Here is a 19,079-nt window from a genome sequence, read left to right as displayed (position 1 = left end):
ACGCATTGTGCTCAACCCTTATCGATGGCATGCCCAAATTGATGACTTGATCGTACCATTTTGGGGTTACCAGCTTGGATCCGAGATCTGCCATGCTGCCGCAGAGTACGACATTCGAATTAAGTCCTTACAGGCCAGTGCATTTTCCAGTAGCGTACCCAAGCGGTCAGGCACTGATGATCCTGTCACTCCTGTCTGTGTTCCTGCAACTTCAGACTTGCAAGATAGTGTCCAGTTACCTGAAGTGTTCGAGGACGCTCTGACTACCTTGAGTGCTGAGCCTATCCCTGCAATGTCTGCTAGTTCAAGTAGTAGTTTCTCCACAGGGGACGCCTTGTCGGAAAACAATTACTTGCAACTAGTAATGCCATCTCTTGTTGATGTCACATGCCGTCTTCAGAAAGACGTTTCTGTCGCAGCTAGTGCCCTCACTAGAGTGTCTGTTGTTGTTCCTAGTGTTCCAGATGGTGATAACGTCCTAGTTGACAGTGATTCTTGCAAAGTAAAAGGTCTATTTGTTGAACCATCCTTACATGTTGTAAGAGACAGTAAGATCCATTTCTTCCTAGCTAACACTTCTGGTCACAGTGTTCGTCTCAGAGCAAATACCAATCTTGTTGACCTTGCTCACTATCCTTACCCTGTTCAGGTAGAGGATGAGTTGTCACCTGACCAGTGGGTCGGTGCTATTTCTACCGGGGAGACCTCATCCACTTCACTGGATCAATCTGTTCCACCAGTTGAGGAGAAAGACATAGCTCCCACTGACTTCCCAGATGAAGTCAAGCGTTTGTTGACTCTGTTGAACAAACGTCGTAAAGCCATTGCCTTACCAGGTGAGAAGATGGGTATAACGAACTTATTGTCCCATCGTATTCCACTTGAACCTGGTACTAGACCTATCTATATACCTGCGAACAGAATGCCTCATTCACAAGTTGCTGTTGCAGAAGAATTGATCAATCAAATGCTTGATGATGGAGTTATTGCACCTAGCAATTCACCTTGGAATGCGCCCTTGATCCTAGTACCTAAGAAGGATGGTACTTGGCGCCCAGTGATTGACTTTAGGAAGTTAAATGTGAAAACTATTCCAGATCACTTCCCACTCCCTGTACTGGGTGATCTTTTACGTAACATCGGAGATAACAAAGTCTTTTCAACCCTGGATTTGTTACAAGGGTTTTGGCAAGTCCCTCTTCACGAGGACAGCCAAGAGCTAACTGCATTCTCCACTCCTACAGGTCATTATCACTTCCTCCGTATGGCGTTTGGATTACGATCCTCCCCTATCACGTTCTCAAGGCTCATGACTAATATCTTTAGAGGTCTCATAGGTAATGCACTTATGGTGTACTTAGATGACGTAATCGTCATGTCTAAAGACATGGATACACACTTGAAAAGACTTGATGTAGTACTTGGTAAGCTTGAAGAAGCCAATTTAAAGATCAAACTGTCTAAATGTCAATTTTTCAGATCAGAAATCAAGTTTCTTGGTCACGTAGACACTCCTAGAGGGGTTACAACTGACCAAAGTAAAGTAACTGCAGTACTAAATTTTCCAACTCCCAAAACTGCTGATGCCGTAAGATCCTTTGTGGGCTTAGCAGGTTTTTATAGATCTTTCATTGCCAATTTTTCTTCCATAGCTGCTCCTCTAACTGAGTTGCTTAAGAAAGATGCTCCTTTTGTTTGGACCTTCCGTCAAGAAAGAGCATTCCAAACTTTAAAAGAAAAGCTAACATCTGCTCCAATTTTGAAATTTCCAGATTTTTCTAAGCCCTTCTATCTGACAACTGATGCTAGTTCTATTGGCATAGGTGCCGTACTAGCTCAGAAGACTGATGGCAAGTACAACGCAGTTGCATTTGCTAGCCGAGTCCTTATGAAGGCTGAACGTAGTTATACAGTAACTGAGCAAGAAGCTTTAGCAATAGTATGGTCTTTAAAGCACTTCCGAGACATTATTTATCAGTACTCTGTTCATGTCTTGACAGACCACTCTCCACTAATACCTTTATTCCAGAACAAACAACCTACTGGAAGGTTAGCCAGATGGACCTTGACTATCCAAGAGTTCAATCCCACCTTTGAACACTTACCTGGCAAGTCAAATGTAGTCGCAGATGCCTTATCGCGACATGTTAGTATAGTAACTGCAGACCCTCCATTTAGTGCTGAAGATGTAAAGAATGCTCAACGAACAGATCCCATGTGGTCTGGTGTGATTCGATTCCTGCTCCAGGAAGATCTTATTCTGACTGTGAAGCCACCAGCACCCATCAGTGACTTTGTCATGAACCAAGAATTACTGTATCGAACAGCCGAGTTGGGTACTCCTAGCAGAAGAGTTTACCAGTTAGTAATTCCACAGTCACTAGTGAATGTAGCCTTACAGCTAGTTCACGATGTACCAGGTGTTGCGCACCCTGGTATGGATCGTTCAGTAAAACAAGCCAGATTGAAATACTTTTGGCCTCGTATGGCAACTGATATTTCTGAGTATGTTAAGAAATGTAGTGTCTGCATGCAACATAAAGGTAATGCTAATGGTCCTAATCCAATCCAAGTGTATCCAACTACTAGCGAACCGTGGGAAAGAGTTGCGCTAGATTTGTTAACTAATTTCCAATGTTCCCTCCAGGGCAACAAACATCTATGTCTTATGGTAGACCATTTCACCAGATATTGTGAGTTAGTTCCTATTGCAGATAAGACTGCCGAGACAGTAGCTAAAGCGTTTAAAGAACGCATTATCTGCAGGCATACCACCCCTAAGTCACTAGTAACAGATAATGGAGGTGAATTCTGTAATGAGATTCTTGAAAAATTGTGCACCTTGTACAAGATCTCTAAATCCACCATTGTTCCTCATCATCCTGCCAGCAATGGGTTAGCGGAACGAACCAATAAAAAAGTACTTGATGTCTTGAGAGCCACTATCAATCCCAACAGTGAAACTTGGGATGAAGTTATACCTGATGTGCAGTGTGCTATAAATTCTGCTTACAATGTTTCCATAGGTGACACTCCACATTATGCATTGTACGGTGTAGATAAACGTTTGCCTTATGAGTTGCTATATTCTAATCCGAAACCAAATTACAACCCTGATGATTTCATAGCAAATCGTACCAGCTTAGCTCAAAGTGTTTTTAGAAGAATCCGTGAAACACTTCATAAATCAACAGCTGAATTTACAAGAGTTGCAAACACTCGAGCAAAGCCATCCAAAATCAAAGTAGGTTCGAGAGTTATGCTGACTAACTTTAACAAAACATCTGCAATGCCTAAGCTTGATCAAAAGTTTGTTGGTCCTTATCGAGTAGTTGAACATATCACTGGTAATAAGTATAAGGTTAGAGAAATTAGTACTGGTCAGTATAAAGAATCGCATTTAGATCACATTAAGTTAGTATGTGATGATAATGATGTTCCAACCCAGACTAATGTGACAGACTCTGACAATCCTCCTGATCCTGTACTCTCTTCCTCTGATACTCAGTCAGACGATCAACCTGAATGCCGTTATTCCCTACGTACACGACAGGTATTGAGAAATCCTCAAGTATCATTTGTAACTACCAATTCAGATTTGCCTCAAATACAGCATGAGTTAGCCAGTGCAACAGAGTTTGATCCTCCCAGAGATGACACTCATTCTGCATATATCAATCTCACCCTAGCAGAGTTGGGGTTAAATGTAAATAACCTGTATAGATGAATAATTACAGTATCAACTTATCAGTATTCAAGAATTTTTTTTTTGTGTTCACGTTCTCTCCAAATTCTGAGAGTTAACAGTCTAGATTTGAGTGCACCGAATCTGCCTTTCTGTTAAACACTTCTTTCTTTGTATATATTCCTTCCTCAGAATCCGTAGATCACATGGATACAGATCGATCGATCAAATTTTTTTTTATCACTTCTATTGTGTAATCTCAACGTTGAGTTTCATTCGATGAGTTGTGCTATATTATACCTTGTATTGCATTACAGTTTCAGTTACGTAAGCTTCCATTCCAAAGTTTTACTTATGTATGTTATAATGTTCAATTGTTGTGTACTTTGACATTGTATAGAATCAGCCCAAGCCGTACACCTGCTGTCTCTAGTTTGTATTAGTTGTATGTCGGGACGACATACGTTAGCGTCGCCGAGCTCTCAGTAGTAGTACCAGTTCCTAGTAACCAGTTACCAGTGTACTAGTAGATGACTCACTACCAACCGTCTCTGCGTGAATCACAGACTGTTATGTTGCTGCTGACCATAGCAGGATTTCAAAAACCTCAACCGTAGGCACTGGGGCACTGGTGGGTCAGTCAAGATAGGGAGCAGAGAGAGGCAGGTCGGCTGTTGGTGCCTTCCCACACTTTCCGTTATATATTATACGTACTACCAGCCTACGTGAGTATTCTTTACCCATCCACGTTTCGAAAACCCACATGATAGATTTACTGTTATGCAGACTACTGCAATATTGTAATAATTATATAAATAATGTCAACCCATTCATGACTGCATATCAGAATGGCTACTTGGACATTTATTGGAAAATGACATCATTTGTTTACTTTTGAACATCGGCAAAAATCAGACATTTTCCCTACTTTGAGCTCAATTTCAAGGTTCTTTTCATAGTAAAACCAATCAAAATCGCCTCTATTTCTATATGTTTTCCATTCTATCAAATGAGACCAAGAAAACAAGAATACAACCATAAAAACTATAAGAAAATAGACCACAAAGTCAGCATTTTAACCCTTTGAGGGTCGACAGGCCCTCTCCGAAACTTTCTCAGGGTCGGCCAAATTTAAAAAAAAAAAAAAATTATTTTCTCTTATGAAAAGATAGAGAATCTTTTCCCGATCATAAAGACACCAAAAGTTTGAAATTTGATAGAAAACTTACGGAATTATGCTCTCGCAAAGTTAGCGGTCTCGGCGATGTTTACGCATCGGCGATTTTGCCCACTTTGAGCCCCATTGTCGGCCAATTTCACTGTACTAGTTGACAAAAAACATGAATATTTCGCTAGAACTCCATTTTTTCTATCGAATGGGTGCAAGAAACCACCCATTTATGAAATTCAACTATCCAGTACAGTGGTCAGAATTTAGCAATTTTGCCAATTTCACACAAATTTCAAAAGATGCCAATTTCCGAATAGGGTCCAGAATAAACAAGATGACATTCCTGGCACTAAAATGACATTTCCTCTAGTCATTAGTCACGTCTCAAGGCCCCTCTTATATTCTTTTGCTTTCCACTTTGAATTTTTATTTTCACAAAAAATATAAGATTTACTGTTATGCAGACTACTGCATTAGTGTAAAAAATGGTATAAATATTATTGGTGCACTTGTGAAAGAATATTAGACTCACCAGTTGACGTGTATTGCACGCTTGGCACGATTTGTTTACTTTTGAAGTTTGGTAAAAATCGAACATTTCTGCTACTTTGAGCTCAATTTCAAGGCACCTTTCATTGTAAAACCAGTCAAAGTCATCTCAATTTCTGTAATATGTCTTCCATTCTATAAAATGAGACCAAGAAAACTAGAATACAACAATAAATACCATACGAAAATACACTGCAAAGTCGCTGATTTATTAAAAAAAATGGTCAAAGTTTTTTTTTTCTCATTATGCACTGTGTGCTGCAGGATTTTTTTTTGACTGTGCACACTGACCACATAGACCCATTCTTTCATATGTAGGCCTACCAGCTTTCTCCCACTAGATTTGAGGCCGCTAGAATTTATGAGTACTAGTACGTCAAAAACCCCTACTCGTAAGACGTACTAGTACGACCAAAACCCTCAAAGGGTTAATAATAATAATAATAATAATAATAATAATAATAAAAAAGGGCGGAGTTTTTTTTTTCTCATTACGCACTGCATCCTGCAGGGTTTTTTATATGGTGCACACTGACCACACAGACCCATTCTCTCACATATGGGCCTACCAGCTTTCTCCTGCTTGATTTGAAGCCACTAGAATTTATGAGTAGATATACATCAAAAACAGTGGCTCGTAAGATGTATATATACGACCAAAACAGTCATAGGTTTAAGCGTAAGTTTAACCCCTTGACTGTTGCAACCCCCAATCCTGAGGTGTCTCCTGGTGTCGCAAAATTTAACCCTTTGACTGTCGCAACCCCCAATCCTGAGGTGTCTCCTGGTGTCACAAAATTTAAAAAAAAATTATTTTTTTCTTATGAAATGATAGAGAATCTTTTCCCGATTGTAAAGACACCAAAAAAAACGAAATTTGATGGAAAACTGACGGAATTATGCTCTCGCAAAGTTAGCGACCTCGGCGATATTTACAAATCGGCGATTTCACCCACTTTGAGCCCTATTTTCGGCTAATTCCATTATTCCAGTCAACCAAACTCATAGCTATTTCTTCAGAACTCCATTTTTTCCAATGGATGAGTACAAGAAACTGCCCATTTACAGATTTCAACTACCCAATAACATGGTCAGAAATCTGCAATTTGGCCAATTTCACGAAAATTAAAAAATATGACAATTTCAAAATAAGGACCAGAATGAACAATGCAGACATTCCTGGCTCTAAAATAACATTTTCTTTGTTCATCAGCCACATCTCCAGGCCCCTGTGATATTACTCTTGCTTTTTATTTTGAAATTTTATTCAAACAAAAAATAGAAGATTTACTGTTATGCAGACTACTGCAATACTGTAATAATTGTAAAAATTACATCAACCCATTCATGACTGCATATTAGAATGGCTATTTGGACATTTATTGGACAATGACATCATCTGTTTACTTTTGAACATCGGTAAAAATCAAACATTTCCAGTACTTTGTGCTCCATTTCCAGGTTCTTTTTATAGTAAAATTAATCAAAATCACCTCTATTTCTATAAAATAGTTTCCATTCTATCAAATGAGACCAAGAAAACGAGAATACAACCATAAATACTATACGAAAATAGACCACAAAATCGGCATTTTAATTAAAAAAAACGGTCGGAGTTTTTTTTTTCTCATTATGCACTGCGTGCTCCAGGATTTTTTTTTATATGGTGCACACTGACCACACAGACCCATTCTCTCACATGTGGGCCTACCAGCTTTCTCCTGCCTGATTTGAAGCTGCTAGAATTTATGAGTATATATACGTCAAACACTGTACCTCGCAAACGTATATATACGACCGCGACAGTCAAAGGGTTAAAAAAAAATTATTTTTCTTATGAAATGATAGAGAATCTTTTCCCGATTGTGATGACACCAAAAATCGAAATTTGATGGAAAACTGACGGAATTACGCTCTCGCAAAGTTAGCGACCACGGCGATTTTTACAAATCGGCGATTTCGCCCACTTTGAGCCCTATTTTCGGCTAATTCCATTATTCCAGTTGACCAAATTCATAGCTATTTCTTTAGACCTCCATTTTTTCTATCGATTGAGTACAAGAAACTGCCCATTTACCAATTTCAACTACCCAATAACATGGTCAGAAATGTGCAATTTGGCCAATTTCACGAAAATTAAAAAAATGACAATTTCAAAATAAGGTCCAGAATGAACAGTGCAGACATTCCTGGCTCTAAAATAACATTTTCTTTGTTCATCAGTCACGTCCCCAGGCCCCTCTGATATTACTCTTGCTTCCTACTTTGAATTTTTATTCAAACAAAAAATAGAAGATTTACAGTTATGCAGACTACTACAATATTGTGATAATTGTACAAATAATGTCAACCCATTCATGACTGCATATTGTAATGGCTAGTTGGACATTTATTGGACAATGACATCATTTGTTTACTTTTAAACATCAGCAAATATCAAACATTTTTCCCTAATTTGAGCTCCATTTCCAGGTTCTTTTTATAGTAAAACCAATCAAAATCACCTCTATTTCTATAATATGTTTTCCATTCTATCAAATGAGACCAAGAAAACGAGAATTTTTTTTTTTTTTTTTTTTATTATTATTATCACACCGGCCGATTCCCACCAAGGCAGGGTGGCCCGAAAAAGAAAAACCTTCACCATCATTCACTCCATCACTGTCTTGCCAGAAGGGTGCTTTACACTACAGTTTTTAAACTGCAACATTAACACCCCTCCTTCAGAGTGTAGGCGCTGTACTTCCCATCTCCAGGACTCAAGTCCGGCCTGCCGGTTTCCCTGAATCCCTTCATAAATGTTACTTTGCTCACACTCCAACAGCACGTCAAGTATTAAAAACCATTTGTCTCCATTCACTCCTATCAAACACGCTCACGCATGCCTGCTGGAAGTCCAAGCCCCTCGCACACAAAACCTCCTTTACCCCCTCCCTCCAACCCTTCCTAGGCCGACCCCTACCCCGCCTTCCTTCCACTACAGACTGATACACTCTTGAAGTCATTCTGTTTCGCTCCATTCTCTCTACATGTCCGAACCACCTCAACAACCCTTCCTCAGCCCTCTGGACAACAGTTTTGGTAATCCCGCACCTCCTCCTAACTTCCAAACTACGAATTCTCTGCATTATATTCACACCACACATTGCCCTCAGACATGACATCTCCACTGCCTCCAGCCTTCTCCTCGCTGCAACATTCATCACCCACGCTTCACACCCATATAAGAGCGTTGGTAAAACTATACTCTCATACATTCCCCTCTTTGCCTCCAAGGACAAAGTTCTTTGTCTCCACAGACTCCTAAGTGCACCACTCACTCTTTTTCCCTCATCAATTCTATGATTCACCTCATCTTTCATAGACCCATCCGCTGACACGTCCACTCCCAAATACAGTGGACCCCCGCATAACGATGGCATCGCATAGCGATTTTTCCGCATAACGATTACTTTTATCGCAAAATTTTTGCCCCGCATACCGATTAAAAACCCGCATACCGATTTTCGTCCGAGACGCGTCCAATGTGCCCTCAGCCAGCCTCACATGTGCCGCTCCGTCCCATTGTTTACCAGCCAGCCTCCGCGGTAACATCCAAGCATACACTCGGAATATTTCGTATTATTACAGTATTTTCGGTGCTGTTTCTGGAAAATAAGTGACCATGGGCCCCAAGAAAGCTTCTAGTGCCAACCCTGTGGTAAAAAGGGTGAGAATTAGTATGGAAATTAAGAAAGATTTTGAAGGGTTTGGGGCTAACCCTGAGAAGCCTATGCCAGTTGTGGAATCCATTGTGCCTACTTCAAAGATTAAGGAAATGTGTGCAGAGTGGGTTGAACTGCAAACCTTTATAGATGAAAATCACCCTGACACAGCTGTTGCAAGCCGTGCTTGTGACTATTTCAATGACAATGTTATGGCCCATTTTAGGAAAGTCTTGAAGGAACGGGAGGTACAGAGCTCTATGGACAGATTTGTTGTGCGACAGAGGTCCAGTGACTCTCAAGCTGGTCCTAGTGGCATTAAAAGAAGAAGGGAAGTAACCCCAGAAAAGGACTTGCTACCTCAAGTCCTAATGGAAGGGGATTCCCCTTCTAAACAGTAAGAAGATAATGCTCTCCCCTCCTCCCATCCCATCAATCATCACCAGATCTTCAATAAAAGTAAGTGTCATGTAATTGTGCATGCCTTTTTCAGTTTGTGTGTATTAAAATTAACATTTCATGTGGTAAAAAAAATTTTTTTTCATACTTTTGGGCGTCTTGCACGGATTAATTTTATTTCCATTATTTCTTATGGGGAAAATTGATTCGCATAACGATTATTTCGCATAACGATGAGCCCTCTTGCACGGATTAAAATCGTTAACCGGGGGTCCACTGTATCTGAATACGTTCACCTCCTCCATACTCTCTCCCTCCAATCTGATATTCAATCTTTCATCACCTAATCTTTTTGTTATCCTCATAACCTTACTCTTTCCTGTATTCACCTTTAATTTTCTTCTTTTGCACACCCTACCAAATTCATCCACCAATCTCTGCAACTTCTCTTCAGAATCTCCCAAGAGCACAGTGTCATCAGCAAAGAGCAGCTGTGACAACTCCCACTTTGTGTGTGATTCTTTATCTTTTAACTCCACGCCTCTTGCCAAGACCCTCGCATTTACTTCTCTTACAACCCCATCTATAAATATATTAAACAACCACGGTGACATCACACATCCTTGTCTAAGGCCTACTTTTACTGGGAAAAAATTTCCCTCTTTCCTACATACTCTAACTTGAGCCTCACTATCCTCGTAAAAACTCTTCACTGCTTTCAGTAACCTACCTCCTACACCATACACTTGCAACATCTGCCACATTGCCCCCCTATCCACCCTGTCATACGCCTTTTCCAAATCCATAAATGCCACAAAGACCTCTTTAGCCTTATCTAAATACTGTTCACTTATATGTTTCACTGTAAACACCTGGTCCACACACCCCCTACCTTTCCTAAAGCCTCCTTGTTCATCTGCTATCCTATTCTCCGTCTTACTCTTAATTCTTTCAATTATAACTCTACCATACACTTTACCAGGTACACTCAACAGACTTATCCCCCTATAATTTTTGCACTCTCTTTTATCCCCTTTGCCTTTATACAAAGGAACTATGCATGCTCTCTGCCAATCCCTAGGTACCTTACCCTCTTCCATACATTTATTAAATAATTGCACCAACCACTCCAAAACTATATCCCCACCTGCTTTTAACATTTCTATCTTTATCCCATCAATCCCGGCTGCCTTACCCCCTTTCATTTTACCTACGGTCGGAGTTTTTTTTCTCATTACGCACTGCATGCTCCAGGATTTTTTTATATGGTGCACATTGACCACACAGACCTATTCTCTCACATGTGGGCCTACCAGCTTTCTCCTGCTTGATTTCAAGCCGCTAGAATTTATGAGTATATATACGTCAAACACGGTACCTTATAAGACATATACTATATACAACCAAAACAGTCAAAGGGTTAAGGGGCTTTCCATGTCTACTACTCTCATCGAGAGAGAGAGAACCAGAAAGTAAGATACAGTAGGGATATTATGATCACCCAAGCACTCACTGTGAAACACCCAATGCTACAAAACAAAAAATTAATTAAATCCTGTAAAATTTATCATAAGCGTATTTGATGGAGTAAATTATACACACTCAGCCCATTATTAAACACCTGTTGTTTCAGAATGGGGTGTACTTTTCAGTTTTTTTTTTTTTAACACATCGGCCGTTTCCCACCGGTGACCCCAAAAAAGAAGACACGCATCTATCATCACAGTCTTGCCAGAGACATGCTGATACTACCCCTCCTTCAGAGTGCAGACACTGTACTTCACAATTATAGCATTTAAATAATTGTTACATCTCTTACATACCAGACATACAGCACATTTAATGTAATTACATTCTTGGCAATAAACTGTATGTAAACACTGTACATGTATATGTTAAGTAAAGTTAGTTTAATCTAGTTTAACCTAACCTAGCATGACTAACTTTAAACTTTGGTCACAGCTTTAACCATGCAGATATTGAGGCATCGTAAAGTGCTGGAAAACACACTTCTTACTTGAAAGATGGGTCAATACGTATTTTCTTATTTACCTCATCACCCATCTTACTTTCTGCTGATGATACTGTGCTTATGGGAGATTCTAAAGAAAAATTGAAAAAGCCAGTGGATGAATTTGGGAGTGTGTGTAAAGGTAGAAAGTTGAAAGTGAACATAGAAGAGTAAGGTGATGCGAGTATCAAATGATTTAGACAAACAAAAATTGGATATCAAATTGGGGAGGAGTATGGAAGAAGTGAATGTTTTCAGATATTTGAGAGTTGACGTGTCAGTGGATGGATTTATGAAGGATGAGGTTAATCATAGAATTGATGAAGAAAAAAAGGTGAGTGGTGCATTGAGGTATATGTGGAGGCAAAAAATGTTATCTATGGAGGCAAAGAAGGGAATGTATGACAGTATAGTAGTACCAACACTCTTATATGGATGTGAAGCTTCGGTTGTAAATGCTGCAGTGAGTAGGCGGTTAGAGGTAGTGGAGATGCCCTGTGTAAGGGCTATGTGTGGTGTAAATATGCAGAAAATTCGGAGTGTGGAAATTAGGTGTGGAGTTAATAAAACTATTAGTCAGAGGGCTGAAGAGGGTTTGTTGAGGTGGTTTGGTCATTTAGAGAGAATGGATCAAAGTAGAATGACATGGAGAGCGTATAAATCTGTAGGGGAAGGAAGGCGGGGTAGGGGTCGTCCTCGAAAAGGTTGGAGGGAGGGGGGTAAAGGAGGTGTTGTGGGCGAGGGGTTTGGACTTCCAGCAAGCGTGCGTGGGCGTGTTAGATAGGAGTGATTGGAGACAAATGGTATTTGGGACCTGACGATCTGTTGGAGTGTGAGCAGGGTAATATTTAGTGAAGGGATTCAGGGAAACCGGTTATTTTATATAACCGGACTCGAGTCCTGGAAATGGGAAGTACAATGCCTGCATTCTAAAGGAGAGGTTTGGGATATTGGTAGTTTGGAGAGATATATTGTATATTTTTATACGTATATACTTTTAAACTGTTGTATTCTGGGCACCTCTGCAAAATCAGTGCTTATGCGTGAGGTGACAGTGTTGAATGATGATGAAAGTATTTTCTTTTTGGGAATTTTATTTCTTTTTGGGTCACCCTGCCTCTGTGGGAAAAGGCCGACTGGTAAAAAAAAAAAAAAAAAACCATCTTCAATCAAGGCAGTGTGACAACTCCTCCCCCTTTCAAAAAGGAAACTTTCGCAATAATTAATTCAGCTGTTGTCTTGCTGACACCACAATTCAAATTACCCTCTGACTGCAACACCCCCACCCCTCCTTCAGAGTGCAGGACAACTCCAGCTAACCAGCTATTATATTTATTTTTTTTTTTTAATAGAAAAAAATAAGGTATACATTAACACATTTTGTAATTTACTTCCTGTAAGTCCAACCAACTTATGTAATTATTAATGTCAGTCTTGCCCAGAGCATTATGTACAGTAATACAAGCTCCACAACCTCATCTATTTTTTTTTTTCTTAACAAGTGGTCCGTCTCCCACCGAGGCAGGGTGACCTAAAAAGAAAGAAAATCTCCAAAAACAAGATACATTCATCATCATTCAACTCTTTCACCTCACTCACACATAATCACTGTTTTTGCAGAGGTGCTCAGAACACAACAGCTTAGAAGCATGTATGTATAAAGATACACAACATATCCCTCCAAACTGCCAATATCCCGAACCCCTCCTTTAGAGTGCAGGCATTGTACTTCCCATTTCCAGGACTCAAGTCCGGCTATATAAAAATAACTGGTTTCCCTGAATCCCTTCACTAAATATTACCCTGCTCACACTCCAACAGATCATCAGGTCGCAAATACCATTCGTCTCCATTCACTCCTATCGAACACGCTCATGCACGCTTGCTGGAAGTCCAAGCCCCTCGCCCACAAAACCTCCCTTACCCCTTCCTTCCAACCTTTTCGAGGACAACCCCTAACCCACCTTCCTTCCCCAACAGATTTATACGCTCTCCATGTCATTCTACTTTGATCCATTCTCTCTAAATGACCATACAACCTGAACAACCCCTCTTCAGCCCTCTGACTAATACTTTTATTAACTCCACACCTTCTCCTAATTTCCACACTCCGAATTTTCTGCATAATATTTACACCACACATTGCCCTTAGACAGGACATCTCCACCGCCTCCTCGCTGCTGCATTCACAACCCAAGCTTCACACCCATATACGAGTGTTGGTACTACTATACTTTCGTACATTCCCTTCTTTGCCTCCATAGATAATGTTTTTTGTCTCCACATATACCTCAATGCACCACTCACCTTTTTTCCCCTCATCAATTCTATGATTAACCTCATCCTTCATAAATCCATCCGCCGACACGTCAACTCCCAAGTATCTGAAAACACTCACTTCTTCCATACTCCTCCACCCCATTTTGATATCCAGTTTGACTTTATCTAAATCATATGATACCCTCATCACCTTATTCCTTTCTATGTTCACTTTCAACTTTCTACCTTTACACACACTCCCAAACTCGTCCACTAACCCTTGCAATTTTTCTTTAGAATCTCCCATAAGCACAGTATCATCAGCAAAAAGCAACTGTGTCAATTCCCATTTTGTATTTGATTCCCCGTAACTTAATCCCACCCCTCTCCTGAACACCCTAGCATTTACTTCTTTTACAACCCCATCTATAAATATATTAAACAACCATGGTGACATTACACATCCCTGTCTAAGACCTTCTTTTACCGGGAAGTAGTCTCACTCTCTTCTACAGATCCTAACCTGAGCCTCACTATCCTCATAAAAACTCTTTACAGCATTTAGTAACTTACCACCTATTCCATATACTTGCAACATCTGTCACATTGCTCCTCTATCCACTCTATCATATGCCTTTTCTAAATCCATAAATGCAATAAAAACTTCCTTACCTTTATCTAAGTACTGTTCACATACATGTATATGCTTCAATGTAAACACTTGATTTACACATCCACTACCCACTCTAAAACCTCCTTGCTCATCCGCAATCCTACATTCTGTCTTACCTCTAATTCTTTCTATTATAACCCTACCATACACTTTTCCTGGTATACTCAGTAAACTTATTCCTCTATATACTCAGTAAACTTCTTCCTCTATAATTTTTACAATCTTTTTTGTCCCCCTTCCCTTTATATAAAGGGACTATACATGCTCTCTGCCAATCTCTAGGTACCTTTCCCTCTTTCATACATTTATTAAACAAAAATACCAACCACTCCAACACTACATACCCCCCTGCTTTTAACATTTCTGTCATGATCCCATCAGTTCCAGTTGCTTTACCCCTTTTCATTCTATGTAATGCCTCACGCACCTCCCCCACACTCACATCCTGCTGTTCTTCACTTCTAAAAGATGGTATACCTCCCTGGCCAATGCATGAAATTACCACCTCCTTTTCTTCGTTGACATTTAAAAGTTCCTCAAAATATTCTCGCCATCTACCCAAAACCTCCATCTCCCCATCTACTAACTCCCCTACTCTGTTTTTAACTGACAAATCCATTTGTTCCCTAGGCTTTCTTAATTTGTTTAACTTACTCCAAAAATTTTTCTTATTTTCATTAAAATTTCTTGACAGTGCCTCTCTCACTATCATCTGCTCTCCTTTTGCACTCTTCACCTTTCTTTTGCTCTCAATATACTCTACTCTTCTTATAACACTTCATAAGCTAACTTTTTCTCTTTTATCACACCCTTTACTTCATCATTCCACCAATCACTCCTCTTTCCTCCTGCACCCACCCTCCTATAACCACAAACTTCTGCCCCACATTCTAATACTGCATTTTTAAAACTATTCCAACCCTCTTCAACCCCCCTACTGCTCATACTTGCACCAGTCCACCTTTCTACCAATAGTTGCTTATATCTCACCTGAACTATCTCCTCCCTTAGTTTATACACTCTCACCTCCCTCTTACTTGTTGTTGCCATTTTCTTCTTTTCCCATCTACCTCTTACTCTAACTGTAGCTACAACTAAATAATGATCCGATATGTCAGTCGCCCCTCTATAAACATGTACATCCTGGAGCCTACCCATCAACCTTTTATCCACCAATACATAATCTAACAAACTACTTTCATTACGTGCTATATCATACCTTGTATATTTATTTATCCTCTTCTTCATAAAATATGTATTACTTTTTACCAAACCTCTTTCTACACATAGCTCAATTGAAGACTCCCCATTTTCATTTACTCCTAGCACCCCAAATTTACCTACTACTCCCTCCACAACATTTTTGCCCACTTTAGCATTGAAATCCCCAACCACCCTTACTCTCACACTTGGTTCACAACTCACCACGCATTCACTCAACATTTCCCAAAATCTCTCTCTCCTCTACACATAATCCTTAATACATTTATAGTCCCTCTTTTCCTGCCATAACTTATCCTTCAACATTATTGCTACTCCTTTACCTCTAACTCTATTTGAAACCCCTGACCTAATCCCATTTATTCCTCTCCACTGAAACTCTCCTACCCCCTTCAGCTTTGTTTCACTTAAAGCCAGGACATCCAGCTTCTTCTCATTCATAACTTCCACAATCATCTCTTTCTGATCATTTGCACAACCCACACACATTCAGACTTCCCACTTTGACAATTTTCTTCTTATTCTTTTTAGTAATTATTACAGGAAAAGGGGTTACTAGCCTATTGTTCCCGGCATTTTAGTTGACTTTTACAACACGCATGGCTTACTCAGGAAAGATTCTTATTCCACTTCCCCATGGATATAAAAGGAAATGTAATAAGACAAAGAACTATTAAGATAAAATCAAAGAAAACTCAGGTGAGTGTGTATAAATAAACATGTACATGTATGTGTAGTGTGACATGGTATGTGTAGTGTGACATGGGGTATAAATATATGTGTTGAATAAAAATTACAAGTTTAGTTAGTCAGTCTAATGTACTGAACTATTTTTCCAAAACAAGTCATGGTGTTGAGATTTACAGTGCCAATTCTGAAAGATGACTGGGGATACTGGAATTCAGAGGGTCATTTAAACGGTGATATGAGCATGTTTGTGGAGACAGCTACTGAATACAGTGGACCCCCGGTTAACGATATTTTTTCACTCCAGAAGTATGTTCAGGTGCCAGTACTGACCGAATTTGTTCCCATAAGAAATATTGTGAAGTAGATTAGTCCATTTCAGACCCCCAAACATACACGTACAAACACACTTACATAATTGGTCACATTCAGAGGTAATCGTTATGCGGGGGTCCAGTGTATATGGTACTGTGAATGATGGTGAAAATGTTTCTTTTCCAGGTCACCCTGTCTCGGTGGCAGACGGCCAGTGAGTTGAAAAATAAATGGGTTTCCTTTTAAGAGTCGCCTTACCTTGTATGGAAATGGACAATGTGATACAAAAAGTGTTAATAAGTTTTATTCACTGATGGTTAGAGTATGCCCAGTTATCTATTAAAATTCTTAACTTCACTTACTAAAATAATTTGACTAACCTCAGCCACTTCATTATTTTCAGAACAATTCTGTTGGTGTCCCATCATTGTTATTATTTCACGGTAATTATCAAAGTCCTTCTGCACCATCTCACCTTTCTTGCGCTCTTCTTCAAACTTACTTGTTATCTGAAAATTGCTTTATTAGTCAAAGAAAATAGATGAATATTCTGAGCAAAATGTAAGTATAGAATGAAAACTCGTAGCAACCTGTCTCCTCAATTTAAAAAAAGTACTACATGTATACTAATGCTGCTGTAAATTAATATTCTAATGGCATTTCAAAAATACAAATTTTACTTCATCAAAATCAATTCATATGGTTTCTAAATATTTTCTGGAACTATTCATTTGTTTTTCTATAAATTATTACTACACAATAATAAGTACATCACTACATAAGGAATACATAGAGCAAGACTAGGGCTGTAAAAAATAAAGACATGAGAGTTTTGGCTTCTGTCACTGAAAGAATAAAGATGATTAAATATGATCAAGACACAATATTAACCCGTAAACGGTCCAAACGTATATATACGTTTTTTCAACATTTGAAAGTATGTAAAAAAAAGTAGATCATCTTTTTGTTTTTCTACATTTGAAAATGTGTAAAAAAACTTTGATCTACTTTTTTTTTTGTTATATTTGAAAATATGTAAAAAAACTTAGATCTACTTTTGTAGCACTACACATGTGAACGTAGATCTGCTTGGACCGTTTACGGGTTAATCTGGGAAGACATGGAAAGTTGAGACATGGCTAAAAATTACTTACCAAATTGAGCGGAAGAATTTTTTTTTTTTTTTTTTTTAGACATCAGAAGTCTCCCACAGAGGCTGGATAACCCAAAAATAAAAAAAAAAAACTTTCATCATCATTCACACAAAATCACTGTCTTTGCAGACGCTCAGAAATGACAGTCCAGACATCACTTCAAATAGCCAATATCCCAAATTCCTCCTTTAAAATGCAGGCATTGTACTTCCCACTTCCAGGACTCAAGTCCAGCTAATCGGTTTCCCTGAATCCCCTCACAAAATATTACCCAGCTCACACTCCAACAGCTCGTCAGGTCCCCAAAACCATTCATCTCCAGTCACTCCTAACATACTCATGCACGCTTGCCAGAGAAATATTATACAGTAATACAGTAGGCCCTCAGTAAACGCCTGCATCGGACAGCGCCAAAATCAGATAACGCCTCGCTCTGGCCTAAAAAAAATTGGCTCGGATAACACCTAAAAACTTGGTTAGGAGCTTTCGTCCCAAACTTGTCCGCTCGGCCCCCTGAGTGGGCCCAGCCAGTCACCCCATCTGCCAGCCAGTGTGCCATTGTTTACAAGCCACTGAGGACGTTTCCATGCGTACATGCAATATATTTTGTATTATTCCATTGTTTTTAGTGCTTGCAACTGCTAAGTAAGCCACCATGGGCCCAAAGAAAGCTTCTAGTGCCAACCCTGTGGTAAAAAGGGTGAGGTGTACTATCAAACTGAAAAAGAAGATAATAGAAAAGTACAAGAGTGGAGTGCGTACCTCAGAGTTGGAAAAGTTATACAACGAACCCCATTCAACCATCACTACTATCTTGCGCAACAAAAAGGTAATCAAGGAAGCTGTTGTTGCAAAAGGTGCAAGTGTGATTGCAAAACAGATATTGCAAATACTCAAAGATGTAGAGAGACTGTCGTTGGTGTGGACAAACGAGAAATAATTGTCAGGAGATAGTGTTTCACAGTCAATCATATGTGAAAAGGCAAGGCAGTTGCATGAGGATCTCATTAAGAAAATGCCTCCAAATAGTGCTGCTGCTGATGAATTTAAGGCCCGCAAAGGCTGGTTTGAGAGATTTAAGAATCATAGTGGCATACACAGTGTGATAAGGCATGGTGAGGCTGCCAGTTCTGACAAAAAAGAGGCTGAAAAATATGTGCAGGACTTTAAGGAGTACATAGACACTGAAAAATTAAAACCCCAATAAGTGTTTAATTGTGACGAAACAGGCCTGTTTTGGAAGTAAATGCC

General features: G+C 39.4%; 1 protein-coding gene across 7 annotated transcripts in view; it reads right to left on the bottom strand.

Annotated features, from left to right (window-relative positions):
• The window catches only part of LOC128697976 (centromere protein F), a 266,000-nt gene that overhangs the window by 66,262 nt on the left and 180,659 nt on the right, over nt 1–19,079 (bottom strand). For all 7 annotated transcript variants that reach the window (XR_011393629.1, XM_070097610.1, XM_070097611.1 and 4 more), the window contains one exon: nt 17,055–17,183. Coding sequence is in view for 6 of the 7 variants with exons in the window: in XM_070097610.1 (XP_069953711.1) it covers nt 17,055–17,183 (129 nt within the window). In the remaining variant the exon portion in view is untranslated. The remainder of the gene's footprint in view (nt 1–17,054; nt 17,184–19,079) is intronic.

Source organism: Cherax quadricarinatus, chromosome 58 (genome assembly GCF_038502225.1).
Source record: "Cherax quadricarinatus isolate ZL_2023a chromosome 58, ASM3850222v1, whole genome shotgun sequence".
Lineage (NCBI taxonomy): Eukaryota > Metazoa > Arthropoda > Malacostraca > Decapoda > Parastacidae > Cherax > Cherax quadricarinatus.
Note: the sequence above shows the minus strand (reverse complement) of the source record. Positions and strands in the feature narration are given on the sequence as shown.